Raw genomic sequence first — 26,404 nt, forward strand, 5'->3', positions numbered from 1 at the left:
AGCCAATTCAAGTGACTGCTGTATTCAGTTGACACAGAGTCCTTACCACCTGACAAAGCCTTTGGCTTCAGACTCCTGGTCCCAGACATGTGACTTATGGCAGAAAACCAAGCTCAGCTGCCTGCCAGCACTTGTGCTCAGTCCTAACAGCACATCGTCTGCACACACTGTCTGGACTACTCAGAGGCACAGGATCATTTAAACAAAATACACTTTAAAAAAAAAAACACATAAATGACTTATTTTCTGATCTTAGTCTAGGTAATATATCAAGTCATACCTAAAAAGTGAGGAATCACATCCTGGAAAGCAACTCTGAAGAGAAATACCTAAGATGGTGCTTCATGTACAATGTTTTATAAACACCTGACTAAATTCTGGTAGCAGTAAGAAAAGCGTACTACTGTAAACAGCACGGATGAAGCCAGGGTTGGAAAATGCTTCTAGACTGAAGAGCTGGAGAGGAGGAATGAGATCAGTAGCTGACTATATCCTCATATATGCAAGTATGTTCACAGTGACAATGTGACTGACTTGCAGTCCACAAGGAAAAGGGGCACCAACCGCCCAGGCAGACCACAACAGCCAGCCCTTTTGGGAGTGTTACCTCTATGAAGTGATTCTGTCAAACAGGATGCTCAATTCAGGGGTATCCAAGAGAAATAAAGGGATGTACAACATTACAGAGGATGTTGTATTTAGCTGACCTAGAATTCCTGTCTGGCATTTGTTACCATGAAGGTTCTCAAAATGACAAGACAAGGCTAGTTAATCTCCGTAGCACCCGTGACAACAAGACCATAATTCCCATTTTACAAAGAGCAACCAGAAAGAGGTCAGTGTGTTAAAACTCCTTACCACTGCAAAAATAAACAAGAAAAATTCAAACCAAGCACCAAAAAAAAAAACAGCCTTAAAAGTCAGAAATAACTCTAAACATTGTGCTGTAACATGACAGCTCCCTGAAAAATACAACACACACCCCTACTATCTCTGTACTTCCCATCCCAGAAAGGATATCTGTGAATGCTGAAGATCCCACTACACTGAAGTCTATCCACACAATGAGGAATTGCAGCATTGGCATTTCACTGCTGCTACATCCTCTGCCTTTGTTAGAAGGCAACAAGTTAATGGGAATCCCATGATTGTTGCCACGGTAAAGCTTACAATATTTCATTTATTGAGCAAGATAGCTGCATCAGCCCAAACCAATAATTCACTAAGACCATTTGCTTGGCATGGTTTAAAACAACAAAAAATGGCAGCCTATAGTTGACAGCAATACTTATCCCCATTTACTTATGGTTGCACTCCAAAAAAAAAAAAAAAAAAAAAAAAAAAGACACCCCCCCCCCCCCCAAACCAAACCATATACAGGAGTGACATAACTCTAAACAAATAAACAACCACCAAAAACATCTGGCAAACCTGTAAGGGACATACATCATGAATGACTTTTCAAACTCCATATGGGTAGAGCTGCCCTCTCAGCCTGTCAGTTTTATCATGACTGTTAGGCCTGCGAAAGAGCTCTTTACCATTGTCTAAATTACAAAGATACTTCTAAAGCCAAAACAAACTTTAAAAATAGCATTTCAAATTCTTATCCCTTTCCCTACAAGAAAAATTGCTTTTCTGTCTGTATCTAATTTTGACTTACTGGGGTTATACAATTGTTTACTGAACAAAAATAGCACACACAGTACTGAGCTGCTCTCCCATTTTGTTATTTTCTCTCCACTATGCAACACCAAGCAAATTTTTTGTTGTTACAAGTTAAGCAGCCTAAAGCAAGTTCAAGACAAACAAAGGAGTCTGTACTCATAAGCCATCAGGCTGATGTGGAGCTGAACTTCTCCACAGTCTCACTAGGTCATACCAAAGGAGACTTTTTCCACAAGACGTTTATCTTACACTTGTTACTACACATTAACAAATCCGTGGCGGAAATGCACCTTGTCTCTAGTGAATAAATACTTCATGAAAGAACAAGGTATAATGTATTCCACCTTTCGATTGTTGAATTCAACAGATGAAATATTTCCTTAGAAGTCTGTTAGTCAGTGTCATGGACAGCAATAAACAGTTTAAAGATCTTGAAACAACATATAATGTAAATTAAAACTAACATATTCATCTTAAAAAAAAAAAAAAAAAAGAAAAAAACACAAAAAACCACCCAAAACCTGAAAGGATTTCTGTTTTACATGTTAGAACTCCAAATTCCAATCCTTTCTGCAATTTTTTTTTTTATATCTGTGAAATAAGTTAATAACTCCTGATACCTCCTGTTGACCAAATCAGATGTGACTCAGGGTGGAGCCAAAATTGAAGACATCTTCTCTTTCCACACTCAACGCTCCTCTGCACACCTGCACATATGCATTAATTGGCCTATGTATCTGTTCACACAATAGGAAAGCTTTCACACAGACTTTACTGATTGTTACACTACTGCCTTGTTTTATAAGTTTTCTTTTTTTAGAATTTAAGAAAATAGCATCTTTCTCACTAGGTACTTACTCTTACAGATAAAGAAAGCAGCATCACAAAACCTATGTCTGAGGAATTTCCGTTTTATTTCACCAAAATAAAGTGAAACAAAAGGGGAAGAAGAAAAGTTGCCACATGTTATTTGGAGAAGGCCTATAGTAATAATGGGAGACTGTAACTAATAGTCTCTGCAGGTCATCCTGTTGATGCAATACAACACTGTTTAACCACCATTTGGGACTAACATTTAATCACAATGAGTTTTGCTATTCCCACATTCAATGACTTTGCAAAACCACTTCTAGTCACTCATTGGGTTTCCACATCTCACACTACTGGCTGCTGCTGCTGTGGAAATGTTAAACATACTTGATGCAAAATGACTAATAGGGGCTGTGATTCATTATCACCAGAAGATGAATATGCCACCAATTGATTTTAACGCTAACACATGAGTAATGCTAAAAGCAATTTAATTAGATGCAATTTATAAATCCAGGGAAAACTAACGAAACAGCAATTATTTGGTACTATTATCTGACACAGGATGCACACCCCACATGTTGTGATACTGCCACAGCACTGCACAAAATACCGCATCAGGCAGTTATGACCACTTTCATTTTTGTGATCTGGTCTGAAAGATTAGTTTCAATATCCCCCATTTTTGCACACAAATTATTAATTTTAGAATACATCAAATACATCTCATTTCATTGAGAGCGTTTGCAAAGCAGCTCTGTTACTTCTCTTCAATACTGCAGTATAATGTTATGAACCCATCATTTTTTTCTTTAAAATTTATTGTAGTTATTTCAGTTTATGATTATTCCTGCTAAATGATAACTGTATACAATGGCTCATAAAAGACTGCAGAAATTTATCTGGAAACAATGTTGTGCTTTCAAGGAAAAGGCACAGCGTTCATGTCGATATTTTTCACGTGCCTGTTTCACTCTGTCAGTCCTTACCATATGCAGCTTTTAATCACCAGATATACTTCAGTAGAAGTATGAACTTTTTCTTATGTTGTAAAAGCAAATAATTTCATGTGTCAAAGAGGCCTGGTGCTAAATAATTGAAGTCACTAATCTCTCTGATGCCTGAAATAACTTTTTACTTTATTCTCCAATAAATTAACCATTTCTAAATTCCACCTTTTGACTGTTGAATTCAACAGATGAAATATTTCCTTAGAAGTCTGTTAGTCAGTGTCATGAACAGCAATAAACAGTTTAAAGATCTTGAAACAACATCTGCACGGCATACAAAAGTTTGGGAACGCTCTCCTGGTTTAACAGAACAGAAAACAGTAATGTCTAGAGATTGCCTTTTTTTATTACCAGAATCTGGTAATCTAGAATACCACATTCTAAATCATGCATACGTTGAAACCATTTTGAAAACTAGTTACTGATAAATGTGTTTGGCAATAGCGCTGTCAGATAGTCCCTTTTACTTCTTTAAAAGCATTACTGAATAGCAACTTTAAAATAATCCTTGATATTATCTTCATTACTCTCTTTCAGGATGTGACAACGTTGACTTCTTGAACCCATTTGGAAAAGATTTTAAAAATACTTTTCAATTTCTTACAAGGAGCCTCAAAATAAAGAAAGTAACCTTGAAATGTAGGCTGTGATACAGCCTAATGAAAAGCTCTCCACTGAAGAGTGTATACTTCTCTCTACTTCTCCCACATTTGCAGTCACACTGTTCCACCTTTAGCGGTTATCAGCCACCTGCATACTCTGCTTTTATGCACTGTAAGAGCAGAAAACTGTCCACCTTCCTTAGTGCACGTAATGAGCAGCAGCAGGTGATGATAAATGGGGGCAGTAGCTCTTCCTTTGAAAGGTGATGAACAGCTAGCACACCAAACACCACAGAACACCACAACCAGTGCACTAACAGTGCTAATTGGAAGGAGCAGCTGAAACTCTGCTGTAAAAATCATACAAACTGGCAGTCACACCCTGATAACATCTTTCCAACTCTCATTTTATTCTCTTCAGTTTTCTGTTTGAGGGAAGTTTACAACAGTAAAAAACATAAAACCAACTAATTAGAAGACCAGCAGAATTATAATGATCCTCAAAACAAACAAACAATGCTAAAAGATATTTTCCATGTTGTTTCTGTCATAGATTAGAATTAACTTTAAAACCATAGCATCGTGACATTAAAGCATGCATTCCATATACTAAAAAAAAAAAAAAAAAAAAAAACAACCCACTTCAGACTACTGAATTCATTCATTTTGAAATGAAAGTTGGCTCCAAAAAAGATACAAAACCCACCACTACTAGTTTATATTTTAAAAGCTGACATTTTTTTCCTGATTTTCAAATATACAGAAGATATCTATTCAAATGTTTATTCCCATAATTGTATTGATGTTCAAGATTAAATAGTTCAAGTGGAAAGTTCGCTTGAATTTGACCGAAAAAAAAAATTATATCATTCTGAATTATCAAATTCTTTTTTTTTTTTTTTTTAATAGAGGTAAATTAATAAGTCACTAAATTAGCTGAAAGCATAGCACTGTCCTCAGGGACAGGTACAAAGTCCAATGCATCACTCTACTGTCCCTTTCAATTCCAAAATTTCACCCACAAGGCCTCAAGGCCAAGCTCAGCCAATTTCAAGTTCTAAAGCAGCATACAAGACTTTGATCAGCATTCAGCATTATGTACGATGCACAAATTTTACACTTTCTGAAATAAAAGCAGTTATGAAGTGAAAGTTATGAAGTTATAACTGTCTGAGAGCTGTTCTCTTCTATAGGGCTAGAACAACTAAATGCTCCTAAACCTACACACCCACGAAGCAAAGTAAATGTGAAAGATACCAGTCATATCATGAAGGTTCTCAAAAACGGTTCTAAAAAAAAAAGAAAGTGTGACTGAGAACAAAAAGATGGAAAGGAGGCGAGAAGCAAGAAGATCAAAATATGAACCAGGGAAGAAAAAAAACTAACCAACACAACAGATCTCAGAAGACATGTCAGATTATGGAGCAGATGCAGGAGGATGATGGAAAGATTCCTAAAACAAACAAACAAAAAAACAATCCAAACAAAAAAGTAACAACACTGCTAATAAATACTAAAATCTCCAATTGTTTTTACTGCCTCCTCTTTCCATACTAGTCACAGGAAGTAGTGTAACAAAAACACAGCAACAGAAATGATTACATCAGCACTTTGTGACAAATAGAAGAAAGGAGTGAGAACAAGAACTGGATACTTGGTGTACAGATGAGACAAGAAACAGAGCAGCGCAAAGACCAACCTTCTTCAAAGAAAGGACAAAGTATTTCTGTAAAAAGTAGATAATATCCGTGGTTTTGGTCTGCATAGCTCAAAAAAGCTCTTAAGAAAAGTGTTGCAAGTGCATGGATACTTTTATATATATCATGATTGTTGTAACTAATAAAAAGTTTTTTTCCTCTAGCAGCACTATACATTCTTCCTCCTTGCAACTCTGAATACATTTATTTAAATTAAACAGTCAAACCATGAGTCAGAACAGGCACTGTGAATCATTCACATGGCACTACATTTGTAATTAGAAAACAGTACTTTACACATTAGCAGACACTTCATAACAGATACTCAGGTTTGGACTGTAAGACCATCTTCAAAATTGAAAGTTTTTCAAGTTTAGAATGTTAAATTTCAACAATGTTGAATGCCATGAATGCTTAAGGTCATACGGGGCTATCAAAAGAGGAAAACAGCATATCATAAATGAAAGGCAAAACTACTTACGTTTCAAAACAGCGATCCACATTGTCTGACATCAGAAGTAGCATGCATAGCTGTTCCAGCGCTATTAGCTGCATATCCCTTTCATCTCCCTGACCCATTTGAAGCCACTCCAGCAATGTGTCTGGGTCCACATCTGCCATGGCTTACCAAAAACAAACAAACAAACAAAAAAACACCACAAAAAAACAACCAACAAGAAAAAATGCCGCCTCTGCTTAAATTTAAAAGTACCAAAAATATCCTTTAATTGTTCAAGTCAGATAAAGTTGAATGCGATTAATCCCTCTCTTCAGCAGGCCCAGGCTCCTGCAGCTTTCACCTGGAAAGAGAAAAAAAGACACACCAACAATTATCTTTATAGTATTTCACATTTGCTCTCCTCTAAAACATACAGCATATTTTCAGGCTGACGTGAACACAACTTCCAAATATCTGACCAGCAATCTTTTTTTTCTTTTTTTTTTTTTCTTTTTTTTCTTTTTTTTTTCTTTGTCAAGCTTTATGAGTCAACTGTAATATGTTTGCTCCACTTTCTTGGAAACAAATCTCTGGATCCAGTTGACAAGCAAGACTTAAAGCCTTCTGTTATAAATAACTCAAAATTTAAAATATAAATAGAAAAATCATGCTTAACTATTTTGTATGTTCTCAGAGCTAATACAAAGACAAACACTGCTGTTGTGTCTGTTCCATTCCCTTTAATATATCTTTTTCATAAGCCACCCAACTTTCTGGAAGATGGATTCTCTCTCCACTCAAATATTCCAATACAAAAAGACACCAAAAGCCATATTTCAAATGAAAATTAGACAGCACCAAAACAAATTGAGATGAACGACTAAAGACGAAAAATCTTCACAAATTCAGCTTCATCCAATAAAATAACTCTGAAATGTAATAAAAAGAAGCTTCTTTAAGTCAAAGGAGAAAAAAGATACTTCCAGGATCACTTCTGTTTTTAAGTTTCTTTTTTAATTAAAAAAACATACACAAGTCACAATTTTTTAAGCACAATGAATAATTAAAATAATTCACATACTTATAAGGAAAACAACATTATTTGTTGGCCCAGTGCCACAGTTGTACATGCAAACTGAAGACCAAAAAAAGTCCCTTAAAATGCTAGGAAGTATTTCTGATCAGTAAGCAAGCACGACCATAGTGTTTAATAAAAATTAGAACAAATTCATGATTATGAACCAACTTCAAACTAAATACAATAGAAAGATTTTTAGAATAGCTTATTAAGAAGAAAAAAGGAAAAAAAAAAAAGCAGGGTAAGTTCAGCAAACACATGGGAAAGCACAGAATACTGGACGGGGCCCTCACACGTGTGGGAGAGGAGGGAGGAAGAGGCCAGACCCGGACAAAGTCTGCTGACTTGTTTACTTGCTGCTAATGAGTTAATAGTTAAAACATAACTCCACCAAGGGCAGACAAGAATATACAAAGCCAGATATTGGTGCTACACGGAGAAAAGGACAAGGAACCAGCAGTGCTGCTTCACAACAACTTAGAATCCCAAGATGAGACAAAAATAAAGCAGAATAAATAAGACTTTTTACCATTTAAAGCCATAAAGACATTATAGATAACTTAAGAACTGCTTGCTGCTACAAATATTTTGGTTTTGCTCCAATCTTGCTGGACTGCAAACTGTAAAAAGTAATTCGTGTTACTAAATTCGTTTTCTATACTTAAAAAGTTGCCGACAATACCGAGCTTTACAGACCGTATTTCTTGTTCTAGACTAAATAAAATAACAACCGAGATCGCGTTGTAGTTATAGCAGTCTCCTTAAGGCGATTAAATGATTAACCTCAAACGGGGGGCTGGGGGCGTTAGGGCACGGGAGGAGGGAGGGAAGAAAGGGTGAAGGCAGCAGAAACGAGACACATAGGAGAGGCAGCGAGAGCGGGCTAAGTCTAGAGCAGCACCTGCCGTCCGCGCACTCGGCAGGGCCGGGGGCAGACGGCAGCGAAGAGCCGAGCAGCAAGCGGGGCAGCGCTGGGCTCCCGGGAAGGCGGCCCCAGCAAGGGGCCGGGCCGCGGCGGCCCTCACCCACACCCGGCGACGGCCCGGGCCCGCGCGCACCCCCAGCGGCCCCGGCCCAGAGCGAGGGGATTTTCGCGGCCTCCCGCTCAGCAGCGGCCCGCGCGCCGCCTCCTCGCGCCACCCAGCGCGGCCCGAGGGGCTCCAGGCGGCACCGCCCCGCGGTCTCCCACAGGAAGCCCGGATGGGACCCGCCGCCTCTCGGCCGCGGCTTCGGCCTCGGCTCCCGCTCCCCCCGGCCCACCGACACCGAACCGCCGGGCCGGGAGACGACGCTCGAGTTCTCGGCGAGCCACAGGCCTCGCGGGGTGAGCCGGCCCGGCGGCTCGCGAAAGACGCCGATAAAGGTTTCCCCGCGCCTCTCCCACCCCCGTCGCTCACCTCGGCTTTGCGGAGCCCCTTCACCAGAGCTGACCTCTCCTCAGCGCCGCGGGAAGGCGGAGGAAGAGGCGAAGCGGCGGCGGCGGCCCGAGCGCCGGAGCAGACGGCGGCCAGCGGCATCCATGGCGCTCCGCCCGGTACGGGATTGGTGGGAGGAGGGGGAGCCGCGCCGCGGCCGCGGGGAGGAGCCGGCGCCGGCCGTACTGCCGCTAGGGGCGCCGTGAGTGCGGCCCGCGCCTCCCGCCGCCCCTAAAGCGCTGAAGCGGGGGAGCGGCTGCAGGCCTGTACGGCCCCCGCCGCCTCGTACGGCCGCGTCAGCATCCCGATCTTCCGCCGGCACGGCCGCCTCTGGGCTGCGCTGCGGCGCCTCTTCGAGGCCGGCGGCCTCTCGGAACGCAGGGTTGGAGCCCTGCGGCTTCCTTTTGGCTACTGGCGGGGCCGCTCTCCGCTGTGACGCCGTGCCCGGCCTCGGCTGAGCTCCGCACGCTTGGAGGAAGCCCCAGACTCGGCTTCCTACGGCGCCACGACCTCCTCGGCGGGGTGCGGCCTCGGGGCCTGGGCCTGGGCTTGGCCTTCGGCGGCGAGGAGCAGGCTGGGGGACCTGCCGTGCCCGTGCGGCCTGCCGCTCTGTCGGCCTGCGTAGGGATTTTCGTTTTACGCTTACGGAATAATTCAACTCGCGCCATTTTTTTTTTTCCTGTTTTTCTCCTCATATTAACTTACTTTGCTCCTTGCAGCACATCCATTAGGAGTGGCAGGCATGACGGGTGTAAGTGTAGCAGTAAGGGTCCTTAGGAGCACAAGTTGTGACTTGCCCTTATCTTGTAGTGAGTTTGAGGTATTACAGCTGTAGTGTTTGGATGCTGGCAGTTCTCAGAAAATTCCCTATGCTGCTTGCTGTGCTAAGGTGTGCAGTTATTTTGCGTATTGCCAGAAAATGAAGCAAGCTGCAGCATGCCTCAAATGAAGGACTAAAAGTACGAAGGAAATGTAAAATGATTTCCATCTCTATATGCTCACGTGTGCTTTTCTAAGGAATTTAAGCCTATTAATATAAATACAGTAAATAAGATTATTGTATGTCATTCCTACCTACATCATAGATATTTCCTGTAATTAGACAAACTACACACTGAACAAAAAGGCAGTAACAAGCATGCTCTGTTAGAATTTGCCAAAAGCAGACATTTTTGTTGTTTGGTGTTGTAAAAACACCCCCAGAAAGTTTTATCTTTAATACTTTTTTTTTTTTCTTCAGTATAGGAAACAATAGTTCCCTTGTTCCTGTTTCTGTTTCACTAAGACAATTCAGTATCTTCCTGTACTGTGCTTCTTAACTGCCACTTGTTCCAGTCCTGATGAGGTTTAGGAGTGTCTCCTTCATGTATGCTCGTCCTTCAGGGGTGAACGAGACTTAAAGGCTTAAAGTTAAGGACATGAGACGCTGAGACAACTGAGTCTGCAGTCTTTAAATTTAGAAGCTTGATCTTCTTTCACTTTCACTGGTACAGAAGTGGCAGCTGAATTAGGCCAAACTTGTGAGAACTGCATCTGTTACATGACCTTACTACTCCTGTCGCATGATAGTTTGCTTTTTACTGTGAAGAAGGCAGGTTTCAAGTAAATCAATGTTATGAATTTCACCTGAAGACCAAAGTCAAATGGTATTTTTCAGTTGTAATTACTGAGAACTAAAATCAAACAGCTCTTGTTGTTGTTGCAGGCTGCTTCCTGCTTTGTGGTAGGTACATGGTTATCCATGCAGAAGATGAGGTTATCAAATTAGAGACCAACCATGGAGCAAAGTCAAAAATAACAATATTGTGCATGAAGGAACAGAAATAATGTGTTTAAAATACTTTTTAATGGGAGTATGGTGCTTAAAAATACTGTCAATAGCTTTTAGTGCTGTACATCTTCATTCCTAAATGTCTAAAATACTTGCACAACCTGTTGCATTAATTTCCCCATGTGATATAAATATGTGTTTGTGTGTATATATATATATATATACATATAGATAATATATATGTGTAAATAATATGTGTGTATATATACATATATAATATTAAAGAAGGTCCATTGCAGCTTTAGGTATGGATTAGGATTTTTTTTTTCATTGTGATTCATTTGTAATATATAAGAATTAATTAATGTTTTGTCTTTCATGTGAGAAGATTTCTCCTCCCTGAGAAGATTTCTCTTCCCTTTGTATTAAATCTGAAAAAGTAAAAAAACAAACAAACAAAAAACAACAAACTGCTCAGTCCCTAATTTCAGCTGCATAGATTATATACTTTTTATATGTATTCAAGTTCTGATTTACATATTCAGTGCCATGTACTGTTTGGACATTCCAAATAATTTCAGCAGTTGTCAGAGGATCCTCCATTTGGATTTACTACGCAGAGCACTGCCTGTCAGCTGCTTTGTCAAACTTCCTCTCTGTACTAGACTAGAACTGCCACTTCAGAAATGACGGCTCTCTGTTATTTAATATGAGGAAAATCATATCAAATCAGACTGCAGTTAGCTGGTAAGAAGGAAATAATAATTGCCTAAGTCATTTTTATGGAATTATTTGTTTTCATAGTAATTTTCTTACGAACGAAGTTCAAAAACCAAGATTTCTAGTTCATTTGGTTAGTGCTAGGCCGAAGCATTTTGGATGAGAAGGATTTTTATATAGTCAGGCATGAAACAGAAATAAGGCCGTATACTGAAGTGACAACTAATGGAGCTGATGTGTCATAACTTCTTTGGAGATTACTGTGAAATTTGTGTGAAAGCTGCAAAAACAGCTGCTGTTCACCTACGTGTACAGTGTACGTATTACTCATTCTGTTAAAAAATAACCTCAGTTCTACCATGAGCTGACACACACATGTATGACCTTGCCCAAGCCCCCGAGTCACTGCATGTCTCTGTTTCCTTATTTATTTAAAGCAACAATAACAAAACAAAAAGAACCAACAACAAAAAAACATACCTAGATCATAATGCTGGCTGGCGTCAGAAATATCTTCACATGGAACTCTGAGTTGCTTAGACATGCTATTGTATTAAGTCTTAAATACTGTAAAAGAAAATCCCTCAGTGTTTGAGCAGACCACGTGTGTAAATGAGTGAGGATGCTTTTGTGAAATGCTAACAAGGACACAGGGAGTCAAGCTCTGTAGAGCATGACAGCGACCATCGGTTTTGCTGTAAGCTTACCTGAAAATCCTGAGCATTAAGACTTCTCTTAAAAAAGAAATTGTCAGTGCAGTTGCTAGCATAACATTATATTGTGGACCCACAAACTCCAAAGAAGGATGTCATGGAAGGGTAGCAAAGATCAGGGATTGGAGAATTTCTGATGCAGAAAGATTCTGATGTGTGTTATGAAGAACAGCCAATTTGAGACAGTTACTTTGTAAGAAGACATCTTGGGTATTCTCAGAATGTTTTGGTTCTGTTTGAAAAGAGGTTACATAACTAGAAAAATATCAGGATGAAGAAATATTTATTTTACTTGAAGCTCAAAAAATATTACTTCTTTTTCTTTCTTTAATTCAGTCTGGTGTTTTCTATAAAGAGTTACTGGTTGCAGAAGGAAATGTCTGTTGTAAATAATGTTGATGTCACAGCATGGTTGTAAGGATTGTAAACCTGGGTTGGGAATGATTAGTGTTTTGATACAGAAAATATAAAGCTCTTGCCAAAATCAAAGTGAAGTACACCTACAATTAAAACAAAACAAGACATCTCAGATTCCTGTGTATTTTTAATTTATATGGAAGGTAGAGCCTAGTGTAATTTCTGTTTTTGTTAGCCTTGCTGCCTAGCTTTGTGCTCATGCCAAGCTGACGTTTCCAAAAATATCACTCCTGTAGGGTAAATAGATCAATGTACTGTAAACAGACCCTGCACACCTCCACAAATGTAATTGAGTCATTTATGCTAAAGGCCAGCCAAATAAAACAGGATATTTGCAGATTATTTATCCTTTTGCTTTAACAATTTTTCTCTGCCACTCACACAGCAGTGTAGTAGGAAACAGAGAAGGGTCCTACTACTCCTGAGATAAAATGTGAGTAATTCCATACTACACATTTTGTTTTCTTAATGACTGTTATACTTTTAAAAAGGTAATAAATGCTGGCTACACTTCTCAAAGCAAGGAGGCCGGAAATTACCAAGGACAGAAACTTGTTTGCTGTAACAAACAAGATTTAGTTTTATAGAATTTGGTTACTTAAACTAATTTACTTCGTAAGCGTATTGTTAAAAATATTTTCTTCTAGAAAACTTAGGTGGTCTTTTGGGGGGAGAGAGGGTGTTTGTTTGTTTGTTTGTTTGTTTGTTTGTTTTTTAAGTAAAATGCAATTGGTGAAAGCTTTTTATTTTAATTTTCCTATATTATCATTTTCCCCTCTTAGCTACTTCACTGCTGGACAAGTCAGGTGAGCACAAAAATGGTGTCAGCGTCTTGACTTTCCAAAAGCAAGTACTGAATTTTGCAACCATGGCAATCACAGAACAATTGTATGCGAGCTGTAAAGCATGGTGTGTTTACTTTGTGCAGTCTTATGCAATCCACTGTTACAAGCACTGTGTGAGAGGTTGTCTGTTTGGTAGTTCAAATGCTGCAATTACACATGTCGATGTGGTGAGCATGTTACTAATGTTGACGTGGTAAATGTATGAGTGACATACTGGTGTTTATGAAAGCACACAGCTGAGTCATTGCTCTTTTTGTTAGACTCTTCCTCAGTTTCAACTTCCAGGGATGCTCTTATTGTCAGAATTAACATACAAAAGAACATAGATTTTGGAAAACTGCAGACACTCCAGTGTTACCCTTTCTTTCTTTTTGTAAAATGATTCAAAACCATATGAAATATAGAGCTTTTTTCCCTAAGTTAACTCATCTTTGTGGATGTATTTCTTTATTAAGTATAAATTCACTGTTTTATTGTTCAAGGCTAGGCAGTGAGAAGTGGGTGAACTTCATACTGCTTAATTCCTTTTATCTTAGTTTATGTATATCACTTACATACAAGAGAAAGTAACCCCTTGTCACAGCCTGCCATCACTCATGTCCCTTGTACATCTGATTGCCAAAAGGAAAGGGAGGCAGAAATTAGACAGCAGTTCTGTATCTCAGGGTGTAACTGTACTCCATCTACATAACATATGCAATGCCAATAAATATAAATCCAAGATAAATGCAAGCAAAGATCAGCATCTCAGGTCATAGTATTTCTAAAAATTCTTAATGGCAAGTGCTAGGTTACTATATTCTGAATCAGAAAATTAGATTTGAGATTTGTTCCTTCTAGTTTTATTCCCTTGTTATGTGACTAAAGCATGCATGTAACCCTACCAAGCTTTGATGTGACTCCCAAAGTATGAATGAATGAACAAATAAACTTCAATGATCAGAAGATGCGCACTGAGAATGAAGGGTCTTGATCACCAAATGGTTATTTTATATTTGTGGATTAAAAGCCCAAAGCTACGTGGAGTTTTGCTGGAAAGAGTGCAATTTTTGCAGACTTAAAACTTTTCTAATACCTTTTACTTTTCTTATAATTAAATTATGCCTCATTCACCACTGTAAAATGTTTTGACATGCAAAAAGAAGAAACAAGCTTGAATTCTTAAAACCTGAATTACTGGATTACTTACTAAACTGTAAGAGCTGCATTCTTGATTCAAACCAAGAAAAGATAACTCATTATTATGTTGGAACATGGTAAAGTTCAATACTAGAACTAGAAGTGCTATGGCACTTGGGACAGACAACATAAAAATTGTGTAATTTACTAAAAAGGAAAAATTGCTTTGCCTTAGAATCTTGTGGAAAAATTAGAAAGGACTGTAGTTTCATGATGGTTTATTCTTTTGGACATGTGATGTGTAGTCCTCAATTAAACCTCAGATTGGTTGGTCTACTGGAAAGCTGCCAGTCCATACAGCTTAAATCTTGGTCAGAAGTGAAGAAATTACCTAATTTAGAATTGTAGTAGAAAGGTGAAAATAGGTCTCTGCAGGCCTTCAAGTCCTATTTCTGTACTTATGTTCCCAAGGAATGTATTACAGGTAGTAGTAGACTGTGTATCTCTTAACTCAGTTTTTTTAATAAATACAGGTCAAATTGTATCTGTTTTGGAATTTGGCCTTCACTGCAACCTTTGGACTTGTTCACAAGTGACAAATGTATTAAATAGAACTGACTAAAAATGGGAGCATGATTTTGCAAAGAGAGACAAAAGAATCTCAACTTAGGATGACCAGCACGTTGAAGGAGGTGATCCAGAGGGCTGTTTGGGGGTTGTTTGGGGTTTTGGGCAGCCTGGTCTAGTGGGAAGTGTCCCTGCTCATGACAGCAGATTCTATGTTACTCTATGAACTTCAACAGCATCCAGTTTTATTCTTCACTCACTGTGGTGCTTCATATGGACTTCCACGTCAGACACCATTTTGTCAGTCTCCCTCTCTGCTGGCATCTGTCACACAGCAACAAAGTGTAATGGAATACTGGCGGGAAGGTTCAACCTCTACTGCCATACCACCAACATCCACCTCTGACATCATGGGCCAACAGAATAAAATAAGAGGCACAACTTTTGGAGCAGCACTCGAGTAAGAAAAAGAATGAGAAACATAACCTTCCCTGAGATATTTAAAGTAATTTAATACCTTTCTGTTTAGATAACAATCTGAGAAGAAGCAGATTTTGAATGAGAAGCTTTACATCTCAGCTGTATTTATACCAGGCCTGTATTGGATTGAAGAGCATCTCTGGCAATAAGAAAAAGTGAACATGCTGCAATGAAGGCTCAGAAACATTGCCCACGCTCACTGCCTTTCAAAATGTAATCCAGGCCAATTAAAGAAGATGGTTTTGATCTCGTAGAGAGTTTTGTGTCAGACCTGCGAGTTTGTAGGAAAAGTCATACACAAAACTATTGTCATGAGAAAACAGGTATCAATATAAGGTTATTTTGCTAAGAGCTTTCATGTATCTAAAACTAAGCATAATGAAGATGATAAGGGTTCCTACCTTTTAAGGCATGTAACACATGGTTATTGACCTATCTTTGAAAAGTTTCATCGCCAGGTTGCAACTCCTTAGGAATTCTAAGATCCACGTGGTGAGTGAGAGAGTAGCACAGGATAAATTATTCATACTCATTTTTCTTACTGTACTGTATCTTATACCATTTGGCAACCAGTTAACTTACACCAGTATGACAGGATTTTAATTAATAGGTCTCAAAGTTACTCCAACTACTGCACAGGATTTTGTACTTCAGTTCTTGTGTACTTAATATTAATACCTCCCAAAAGTGAAGCTAGATATAGAGTGCTTGTCATCTAATGCCCAGTCTAAGTTCTTGTGCCAAAGATTTTTCTCAGTGACCTGTTTTCATTGATTCTTAGTTACTTATGGTAAGACACCAGCACTGATTTACTAGGCAAGCGTTTTGTACATGCTTTTACTATTTTTTCTATGTTACAGAGTTAGGGTGTTGTTGTTTTCCTATAAAATATTAGCTTGTTAGGGTTTTGCTGTTCATATAATTTTCTGTGTAAACACTTGTCACAGTGAACGTAGGTAACTTATTAAAATGATTAAGTACTGTGTGTCTGAGCCTGCAACAAAGCAATAATGTTTTCTACCCAGTTTCTTCATACAGTGCCAGCCTTAAAAACAGCAGACCAAATTATTGTAAAGAAATACAGTTCTACTTGGTATCAATAAGGTTTGGGCCAACTTAATTATTAGAAATATTTGTCCGCCTAATTTTTGAAGTAGTTTCTCACGTATATAATTATAGCTCTTAACTAAAATGATTAGTCTATGTCCCAGTCACTGCTCAGCCCAGGGCTGCTGAATCTTGTGCTACCGATTCCCAGGTATTCACTAGTGGAGAATCTACATCATCGGTCGGAATTTTTATTATCAAAATGATAGAAAGGCCTCTACTGAAGTTTAAGCCTTCCTGCACATGTATGATAAAAGATGTATCCACACAGCGTTCTGTAAACAGAAAATTCATAGAAGGCGTTAAAAGCAGATCTAAGACTAACATAGTCCACTCTTATAAGCTGCTTAGTATTTTAAATCTGAAGTCCCAGAGTTTCCCACTTCCACATGTTAGTAATCTTCCAGCTATACTCAACAAAGTTTTCATTGTGCAAAGAAAGCCAAGAGGAATGAAGAAGTTGCATCTGCAGTGAAATAGAGGGTAGATATAAGCCAGCTTGCATCTCACGGCCCAGGGATGATTCACCAAGACACTGAGGACATGCCCAGAGGGAAAGATTCTCTACCTGTGCTGGAAAGAAGGGGAGCACAGCTAGGAAGGAACTAGCCTTTCCAGTTTACACCAAGTCAGAGATTCTTTCCATATTGGGAAACTGAGATAACAAATCAAAGCCAGAATCCAGTCCAGTCTCACAGGCAGGGCTGGTGCCTCTACCAAGCAAGACTGCCCAGCCTGTAGCATTAATAGTAATTCTACGGGAAAGCAAAAAGCAATGTTTTCAAAAAGCTGATTGTGTGCTACAGAAGTTATATGCAAATATACTTGCCGGTTATCTCACACAGGTGGTCTCAGGAAGCAGTCTCAAGACAGATTTAGAGGTAAATTGTGTTCTTCATCACAGTATTGTACACTACCAATATATGAAATTCAAGATGAAATCAGTAGATGTTTTTACATGTAACTGGGTGCAGAAATTAGCCCTTAAGTGTGCTTGAAAGTCAGAGATTTCTCTTGGTGTCAGGTAAGAAAGATGAGACTTCTGTATTCAGCATTAGGCAATTCATGTATACTTCAGCAAGAACTATGCTATAGCAACAGGATATCATGTTTTAAATAATAAAGATGATGACAGACTTCAAGATTGAAGCCCTATCTGCTTTTCCTCTCTATCTTGATTAACAGCAATAGTAAGAAAAAGGATCCTGATACTTCCATGTCTCCTAAAAAGGTTAGAAGATGCAAGCATCAAAACATTCATAACTATAAAGTGATACACAACTTTTCTATAAATGGAATGTCTGACTCTTTGCTGTCTTTTAGTAGTAATCTATATCCATTTGGGGGTTATTTGCAGGACAACAGTCCCTGTGACCTCGATCTGTTTCTATAAAGGGCCACAAAGCTGTCACTTTGCTGCTATGTTAGACCTTTTCAGCTAGGGGTGCTAGTTGGGAAATGGACAATGGCACAGCAATATTCAGTCTTCACAGAAAGCTTTTTCCTATATATCCATGATTTGCTTTTTACTTCTCCTCTCATCCAAAAGGGAGGCTTGCACACTTATTTGTGCTTTTGAAAATCAGTTTCTCTCTCAGGCCCCTCGTTGTACAGACTAACAGTTTAAATTTCTTCAGAAGAGGGGAGTTGGAACAAGTCACAGTTAAAGACTGGAGATATTTACCCTCTCTTACCTGCCCTCAAGGAACTGAGGTGCTGCCAGCAATTAGAGATAGTTGTCAGTTCCCCTGAGATTACAATAAGCAGGAACCAGTAAGTGCACTCTGTTCTCATCTACCTGCCCTAGAAAAGCTCATTTGCCACTGAACAATAGCAAGCACTTCACAGTTCTCTTTGAATTTTTTCTGATCTCTGAAAATCATCCAAAATGCAAAGAGTAACTGCTGTTTGAGGTTAAAATCCTAATCTAGGAACAGTGACAAAATTTTGCAACTCATGTAACTCCTCCTAAGTAGTTTCAAAATCTTTTAGTGAAAACATATAGTATGTGTGTTTGGATGTTGTAACCAATACTCAGAAGACAATGAGAACAAGACTGAGTGTCTCCTATTGCAGTTGGTAAGTTACATAATTTTCAAACTTCTCTTCCTGCTTTGTATACTGTTTAATCATTTTCATATTTCTGTGGAAGTAGCACAGCTTTCTGACGAAGCTTCTGTCTGTATTCTGGCTGTTTTTGTAGCTTGCTTAGAAACCGTAGAGAATATGACCAATTTACAGCTGCTTATATATGTTGTCAACAGATATAGATTCTTAGTGTTGCATGTATGTAAGTTTCCATTACTTCTTATAATAATGTCATTAAGTTGCCTCATCCTGCACTGCACAGTACAAAGTGTTTTGCTTTGATTTACAGGGCTGATTGACAGTCTTTTTATTTCCTGATGAATAATGGACATGGCAAAACAGAACAAGCACAGGTAACATAATAAAATTATGGAAACTTTACAAATCTGTGTAGTTTCATATATAAAGTATGTATAGGATTCTAGTCAGCTATGAAGCTGTTAAATAGTAGACTCATAAACACTGGGATTATGGGATTTTAATGTGGCTCATCACATCCTAGGTGAGTCAATCAGAAATGTGATTCATTAAAAAAAACAAAAAATCAGGTGAAATTAAATAATCATTTTAATATGACACCACAAAAAGCTTTGTGGCATCTTAAATCTATAGGGTAAACTAGCCCTTCAGGAACACTCACCTGTTTTGGTACAGTGGGAAACAAGAACATGTTGGACTGATTGTCAGATTCCAAGTACTTGCCTGCTTGACAGTCCTTCCTGAGAATTTGTGTCCTTTTGTGAGAATGAGTAGGAGAGTTTCTGACTTGCTGTTACATCAGCAGGTGGGTGGCATGAATCTCACACAGGCCATTTTGAAGCAATGGCTTTACCAAGTAACTGATTTAATTACTGTTTTCTTTCTCTTACTGCAGATGCCTTAGTAGCATCTGTTGTTCTTTTGTTCTGCTTTGCCCTTCCTTCCTCTCTGCCTGTTCTTTACCTTCAACATTCATTTGATTTGAAACAACAATATTCTTGAGGGATTCTTTTTCCTCTGCAACCTTTGTAATGGTGTCTTTGCTGCTGCTTTTCCCAGTGGCCCGCCTCTGGCCTCCCACCTTCATGGGAGACTGTCTTGTTTCACTTGTCTGGGGCACTTTGCCCTCCAGCACTTCTCCTGAGCAGAAGTCACTGACTGAGTCACAGCTGGGTGTTGTCTGGCTGAAGGTAAGAAACATAACCAGTAATGATCTCTAGCAGTAAGTTCTATGTACTTCTGAGATATTAGTCTGAACAGAGACTGGATTTTAAATGTCAGTTTGTGCTTCAGTTTGTACTTGGCAAACAAAGTAAGTTCCTGTTCCCTATTCACTTTCTCCCTCACAGAAGCTTTGCAGTAACAGTCCCATCTTCCATATCTGCTTCAGTAGTCTCTCTGCTCTATAGTTAGTAAGTCCAACATCCTCTCCACTTCTGTCTTGATCAGGAAAGCTTCAGGAGTGTTTCTGAATCACCACTTCTTATCCTGAGTCATTTAAGTTCATGGTTCTGAATGTTGTTGCAAATACACAAAACTGAGCAGGACTCCGAGCAAATAAATAAATACACGTGGAACGACAGGGCTCCAACAAACACTGCTCTGGAGGACATAAGGGACAGAGAGACATGTTTGCATTCTAGTGAAAACTGCTTTGAAGGCAAGCTCAGGTCTATACATCTATGGAGCTTGTCTCACAAAGTCTAGTTGCATTTGACTACCAAGTCTTGGCATGGATGCAGGCTGCTGGCATTTCCTGAGCACCATTCATGCATCTTGTGTTCACTAGCTGTGGGAGCTGTGCGTTTCAGTGTGATCCCTGACCAGGCAACTGTTGTGAACAGGTACTTAAAGAAACCTTCTGGAAAAGCTGGTTTCAATTGCCAACTTGGAAAAAAGAGTTTTCACTCATATCTTCTCCAAGTTCAGCTGCCTTCAGCTGTAGAAAACTGCTTTGGTATCTCCTACCAATGCCTACCTATGCCTACTGATTATCTTTCTTCTTTGCACCTACAAAGGATATGTGCATGGCCTTTCTGCCATCTCTCCGAACTGATGTGGAAGAGTCAGGATAGAAGCCTGTGACGTTCTGAGGTCGATGTCTATCTATTCTTACTGTATTTTTTAGAGGGGACCTACAACAAAATGCCACTTGCGGCTAAAGATCACACAATTTTATTTGTATCTGTCTCCAACCAGCTTGAAAATTCTTGTTATTCCCAGGTTTGTTGGCCTCGCAGTGGAACAAGAAAGAATATGGCATAAAAAAAGTCAGCATAGCTTCCCACCACCCACAAGTGACAGTAGTATTGTTTAGACAGTTACGCCTCAGGCAGAACTGGTCACAGTACAAATGAAATCAAAATAGAGTTTCAGCAATTTGACTGTTTAAGAATGATGGCTACAGTGGTAAACAAAAACTGGGCAAGCACATCTGTTTTTGCAAGTAAATAGTGAGATGTAGCTAGATTGCGTTTTGTCTCAGATTCAGTCTCAAAAACCATTTTCTCTTATCTCTGTTCCTCTCCCAGTGCCATCCTTGATCGCTTACTTAACATATTTGTTAACTATCATAAAAGAAAAAACTGAGATTTCCTGCAGACATTTTTTTAAAATTTCTCTAACTATATTTCAAGTAAATTCAGTGACAAAAGTTTGACCCCATTATGACTGTACCTTTTACCTGTAAAACACACATACAACTTTGACAATTATTTTTCTATATTGTTTACCATGAACCTTGCATAAAAGGAGATGAGGTTAAGAGCATTTGCCTTTGTAATAATAGGTTGTCTTTTCAAATGTACAAAACTTCTATTTTAGGCATTAATCAAAATGGTTTCCAGAACCCCTAAGGCCCTAATGCCTGTACTACCACAGGAAACATCTTATACAAAATTTTCTATTTTTCTTTTTTTTCCAGAAAAAAAAGATGCTGAGGAGCAAGGCACACAGCAATAAATAAAAAGCTTACAAAAATACCATAAACTAAATCTTCTCCAGAGAACATTCCAAAATAAACAGTTCCCAAATGTAGCAATTAGGCATCTTAGCAATTCCACAATGCATTTCATTGGCAGTGAGATAGTTCACATTAATTTTAATGTATAAATTTTAACATTGGCTTAAAAAAATCCAATTTTAGGCTAGACAATTGTGATTCATAAAATGTGGCAACTTATAATAGGGTTTTTTTTTAATGTTTCAGTTTCCTACCATCAAGTTTCAGAAAAAACTTGTGACCTGCAAACTTGACCTATATAAACAGAAGGTTTTTCTGTGCAGTAAGTGAACAGTTTGGCACAAATAGTAATATGCCTATGGAGAACTGCTCTACTAAGTCTGGAACTCATCATCATGATTTGTTTCCTTCTGCGAGTGCTGCCATTCACTAAGCAGCCAGAACACAGGCGCAGAGGATAGAGATTAAATGCCACTGTCTGCCTTCTGGAGTCTGATTCTGCAGTTCAAATTATATTCAGCTACAGAGTAAGTGAATTTTGGTTAATCTACCATAGATCTCTTACAGAGATTTTGGAAGCCTGCTTTTGTTTTGCCTTGTTTCTCAGAAAAACTCTTCAGCACTACTTTTGGTGTATTTTGATATTGCTTCCCCTTGTGCAACAAACCACTTATTCTCCAGAAAATCCAGAGAATAAAAAAATAACAAATAAAAATCTATGACTGTACACCAAAACAAAGAGAACCACCACAAAACCTTAGTGGCATAGCACTGGCACTTAAGCTTTCCTTGTAGAGATGACACATTTATTCTATTCTACATAAATCAACTATCAGTATTATACATCTAAAAATATCTAAGGGACAGACGAAGCATTTAGTAGTTCATCAGACATGCTTTTTATGTCTTTGAAAGTATAGACTGCTGTCATTAATAGCTGGAGCAGCATATGTGCAAAGGAGCTGTTTATGTTAAATGCTTAGTTAACTGGAGCCCTGTGCGACATTGCTCAGAATGTTGCTAAGCTGAGAGACGTATGGATATCTTCTTAGTACATCTTTGAACACTCAGCTGCAAGGAAATACAGATAAGCTTCATTTTATTGGCTACATTTAAGGATCAGAGGTTGCAACTCAACAGCTATTTCATTATTACTCTATCTATACTGAGAGAAAATTTATCTGGCAAAGTGTGATCAGGCCACATGGCTACCTATGCAGAAAGCAGTGTCTAGCAATGCACACAGGGTCACAGCCTTTGAGAGGAGATGAGCAACACCACATTCAGTGCAACACTTCTGGGTTCTTTGACACCACAATGCAGAGAAGAATAAGCTACCTTGCTATATGCTCTTTTATTTAAAGACTGAACAAAGGGCATTCATATTCTAAGGATTTTCCCCCTTTACTGTGTTGTCTTACTTGGACTTGCATTGGCCAAGTTTTCCAGTGGAAAAAAAAAAACAAAAAAAACAAACAACCACATGTTTATTAGTAGTTTGAAAGGGGTACAGACTGATTTAAATCACTACTGGTTAAGAAACAGTATGCAATTGCAGAAGAAAGCCTCATGATCCACTAATAAAATGGAATTGCAAGAAGCCAAAGCCAAAAAGGACTGCACCTAGCAGAGAGATTAGAGATGAAGCTTTAGAGGACGCTGTATCAAATGAACATGCGTGCAGGCCACAACTTTTGCTGCACAGAATAATTACTGGATGGAAGTTTACTGATGCCTATAGAAAGATGGCAAAAAAAAAAAAGCCAACAAATGATCAGCAAGGAGGCATGAGGCACAGGAAGCTGAAATAGTGAAAGTGAGACTCGTTCATGGTTAAGCATATGGTTGGCTCTTTATATTTGTCTCTTTAAACATAAGAACATGAGAAGTTCAGAGCTAAGCAATGCTTAGGAGAGAAGAGTAGAATTAAAACCAAAACTACTTTGTGGTCTTTCTTGCCTTTTCAGGGGAAAAAAAAAAAAAAAAGATAGGTACTGATTAAATTGACAAGACTGCATCAAAGATATCTGATATCCAACTGAAACAACGTTCTAACATTTATTAATAAAATCTTAAGTAAAATTATTCGTGTGAGCATTCAACTTGTTATTTTAAGTGCACATAATAAAGCACAGCTCAGGGCAGAGGTATTTTAACTATTTATGTGGACAAATTATCTGCATGGATTAAACCCATGCATATAATCCTACTTTGCAGATTATGGAAAAGCACTAATAACATTAACAATTGGCAGCAGTTCTCTTCAGTGAATCTTGCTTTTGTTTCTGCATTCACAGTATGTAGATATGTTCAAAATGGAGCTTTGCCATATGTCATTACATGACTTGACCAAGAAACACACAATTATGGCTCTTGGCAGTCTGACTAAAAAATATCAGCTCCTGCACTGAGATTCCCTAAGACATCCAAGACAAAGCTCTTCTAGCTTTTATAGGTGTAGCTTGGTGCTCTTGCAACTTGAGCAAACTTCTTATAAGCAAATTAAGATTTTATCAGATTTTATTAATGATATTTCAAAAAAAATTAGTATAAGTCAAAAAGGTGGCTGCTGTTATTACATGACACAACTCAAAAAAGTAACCACATACAGCTATTGTAGCAGGTACCATTCTCAGCAATACATTTGGCCACTTCCACAGTCAGCACAACACTTGAGCTGTTTAAGTCTCAAGGCTGTGATTTTTCCGTAAGTGGCCAGGAGAAAAACACACAAACAGAAAAACCTCTGTACCAAGTCAGTCGTAAAGGGAAAGAAGTGACTGATGAGATCAAGATCAGTAACTGACAAACTTTACATACTTCTCTTTCGACACAGCCAGTGCTCACTACAGATTTGACTGCAATGAAGATGTGGAACAAAACATTTGGTTCTCCAGGGAAAATGGAAGGCATCTCAGCCATCTTCTCATAGATCACCTATACCAGCATTTGGCACAGAACAGGTATGTACATATATAATGCATATCTCCCTGATCCCCTTTACTTACCATTGCGTTGAGCAGAACAGAGGAAGGCCTGCCATGTGGTCACAAACTTCGGTGCATCTGGCCATGACCTGCCTTTCTAGTTTCCATGCAGCAGCATGCAAACATTTCTTTATGTTACGGAAGTCCTTAGAGTTCCTCTGCTATTGAGTAAAATGACTAAGACAAATCTTAAATGAAGAAAATTAGCTTTATTTATGTAAATTAGAAAAATGAATTGTTAGAGCTTTGGTCAAATGGTTAATTCTGTACAATTTACAATTATATTTATATACAAGACTTAATAAAATACAGTACATCACACTTTTCCTGAGTCACAGTGTGTTTCTCAGATCCCTCTCCTTTTTATTTTATTTTTTTTTCAAAAGTAATTAGAATCAAGAGGGAAATACTATCCTCAGTTTAATAGTGTTTGGTTTAGACAATACTGGTATTAAGAAAAAAATCATTACTATATGTAGAAAATATTTTATAGCCATTGCAATTTTTAATAGTTATTTCTCTATATTAAAATATGTTCCTTAATAAAAATGTTAATTAAATACTTCTTATTACGAGTTTGTTGTACTTCATTTGACACAAGACAAGCTGACTTCAGGTACATCCAGCTCTCATTGCAGGGATGCATAGATTTATGTGATGTGTGTATATATTTGATCATTTAAAGATCAGGAAACACACATCCAGGTAGAATAGATGTCTGAATTGAGGCACAGTATATTAAAGTTGCTGTCCCATCATGGACAAGATATTAGAGCTTCAATTGCCTGGCTAATGCAGTACAGAATTAACACAAGTATACATCCTGAAAAGTGAGACTATGCCAAGCAGCAAGGCACCAAGCCTGCAAATGCTAACAGATGCACAACAGCCCCACAGTTTAAAGCACTACTGAGTCCTCAGTGAAGAAGTACTGTAAAGCTGTATTTAACAGCATTTGTTAAGCATTGGCCAGCTCAAGAAGTTATTCAGATTACAGCTATTAATATTACCTTCACTGATTTTTTTTTTTTTTTTGAGATCAACAATAATTTATTGTAAGGCTTAAAAGGATATTTAATCTGCTTACTCAATAATTCAGTGTGTTAAATTAGTAATTAAGATACATTACCACCTGCAAGTAAATTTATATCCCAGTTGCATCCAAAAAATGATTTAGGTAATTTATTTTTGAGAAACATCAGTTTAAAACAAAATTAAATTTTACTTTTTGGCTAATTGTGGGCCGCTCCTAAATATATCTATCATAAAGTTCACTAAAGACTTTTAATATAGGCATGTACTTTTCTGGTACTTTAATCCAGAAACACAGATTAGATTATTTCTGATAGTCCTATTCATATTGTTTATCGACTATTGCCTGCTAAACTAACAGGCAGTCACCTAGAGTTCTGTTTTCTCTTAAAAGATTTCTATAATTTTTCAGTGCAAACTGAAAAATATATGAGAACAACTCACAAAAATCCTTTGTTTAGAAATTAAAAGGAGTATTTTTTGCTGCTGATATCAAAGTGCAAATGGGAGACTTCAAAGAAAGTTGGTCTTCAGCTGAATGCTCGAACTTTTCCCAGGATTCTTTGTAAGTTTAGCAGTCTTCACTTTGATGCTTTCTTGATTGCCTTTTACAGCTGACTCGAGCCTGGCTTTCATGGTCGGAGAGCAAGCCATTAATTTTTTAAAAACTGATGAGTACTGTGGACCAATTTGCATCAGATTTTGCAAAGCAAACTCATGCAGATTTTTTGCTGTGCTTGTAGCAGAACCCAGGGCATTTTCATCCAAAAGAAAGGAAATAAGGATGGGAAGAAGGCAGGTCACCAGATGAGCACCTGTAAGCATTGAAAACAGGACTTAAAACATACACTCTTTAAAAACAGCTTCACATTGCTAATAGAAGCATTTCACAAACCAA

General features: G+C 38.4%; 3 protein-coding genes across 15 annotated transcripts in view; 1 reads left to right on the forward strand and 2 right to left on the reverse strand.

The window, feature by feature from the left end:
• Positions 1-8,825, reverse strand: part of HECTD1 (HECT domain E3 ubiquitin protein ligase 1) — a 55,824-nt gene extending 46,999 nt beyond the window's left edge. For 9 of the 10 annotated variants that reach the window (XM_052694688.1, XM_052694685.1, XM_052694683.1 and 6 more), the window contains exons 1-2: positions 8,702-8,825; positions 6,269-6,587 (exon numbers count right to left, since the gene is read on the reverse strand). In XM_052694688.1, the coding sequence (XP_052550648.1) occupies positions 6,269-6,408 (140 nt within the window). In that variant the 5' untranslated portion in view covers positions 6,409-6,587; positions 8,702-8,825. The remainder of the gene's footprint in view (positions 1-6,268; positions 6,588-8,701) is intronic. The other variant, XM_052694681.1, reaches the window with a different exon arrangement.
• LOC128087158 (translation initiation factor IF-2-like) lies at positions 6,471-24,795 on the forward strand. The gene is made up of 7 exons (XM_052696488.1): positions 6,471-6,495; positions 8,114-8,838; positions 13,123-13,146; positions 18,836-18,899; positions 19,585-19,715; positions 21,734-22,014; positions 24,324-24,795. Exons 1-4 carry the CDS (start codon positions 6,471-6,473, stop codon positions 18,839-18,841), a joined length of 780 nt encoding a protein of 259 aa, XP_052552448.1. The 3' UTR covers positions 18,842-18,899; positions 19,585-19,715; positions 21,734-22,014; positions 24,324-24,795.
• HEATR5A (HEAT repeat containing 5A) overlaps positions 24,664-26,404 on the reverse strand; it is a 59,469-nt gene continuing 57,728 nt past the window's right edge. For all 4 annotated transcript variants that reach the window (XM_052694695.1, XM_052694694.1, XM_052694692.1 and 1 more), the window contains one exon: positions 24,664-26,321. In XM_052694695.1, the coding sequence (XP_052550655.1) occupies positions 26,020-26,321 (302 nt within the window). In that variant the 3' untranslated portion in view covers positions 24,664-26,019. The remainder of the gene's footprint in view (positions 26,322-26,404) is intronic.

Source organism: Tympanuchus pallidicinctus, unplaced genomic scaffold (genome assembly GCF_026119805.1).
Source record: "Tympanuchus pallidicinctus isolate F22 unplaced genomic scaffold, pur_lepc_1.0 scaffold3, whole genome shotgun sequence".
Lineage (NCBI taxonomy): Eukaryota > Metazoa > Chordata > Aves > Galliformes > Phasianidae > Tympanuchus > Tympanuchus pallidicinctus.

Excerpts from the sequence above, each read along its gene's own strand:
- LOC128087158 (XM_052696488.1), top strand. The coding sequence starts at position 6,471 with ATGCCGCCTCTGCTTAAATTTAAAA. Across the intron at positions 6,496-8,113 it reads GCCTCTGCTTAAATTTAAAA|GGCACGGGAGGAGGGAGGGA; the intron begins GTACCAAAAATA and ends TGGGGGCGTTAG. Across the intron at positions 8,839-13,122 it reads CATCCATGGCGCTCCGCCCG|CTACTTCACTGCTGGACAAG; the intron begins GTACGGGATTGG and ends TTCCCCTCTTAG.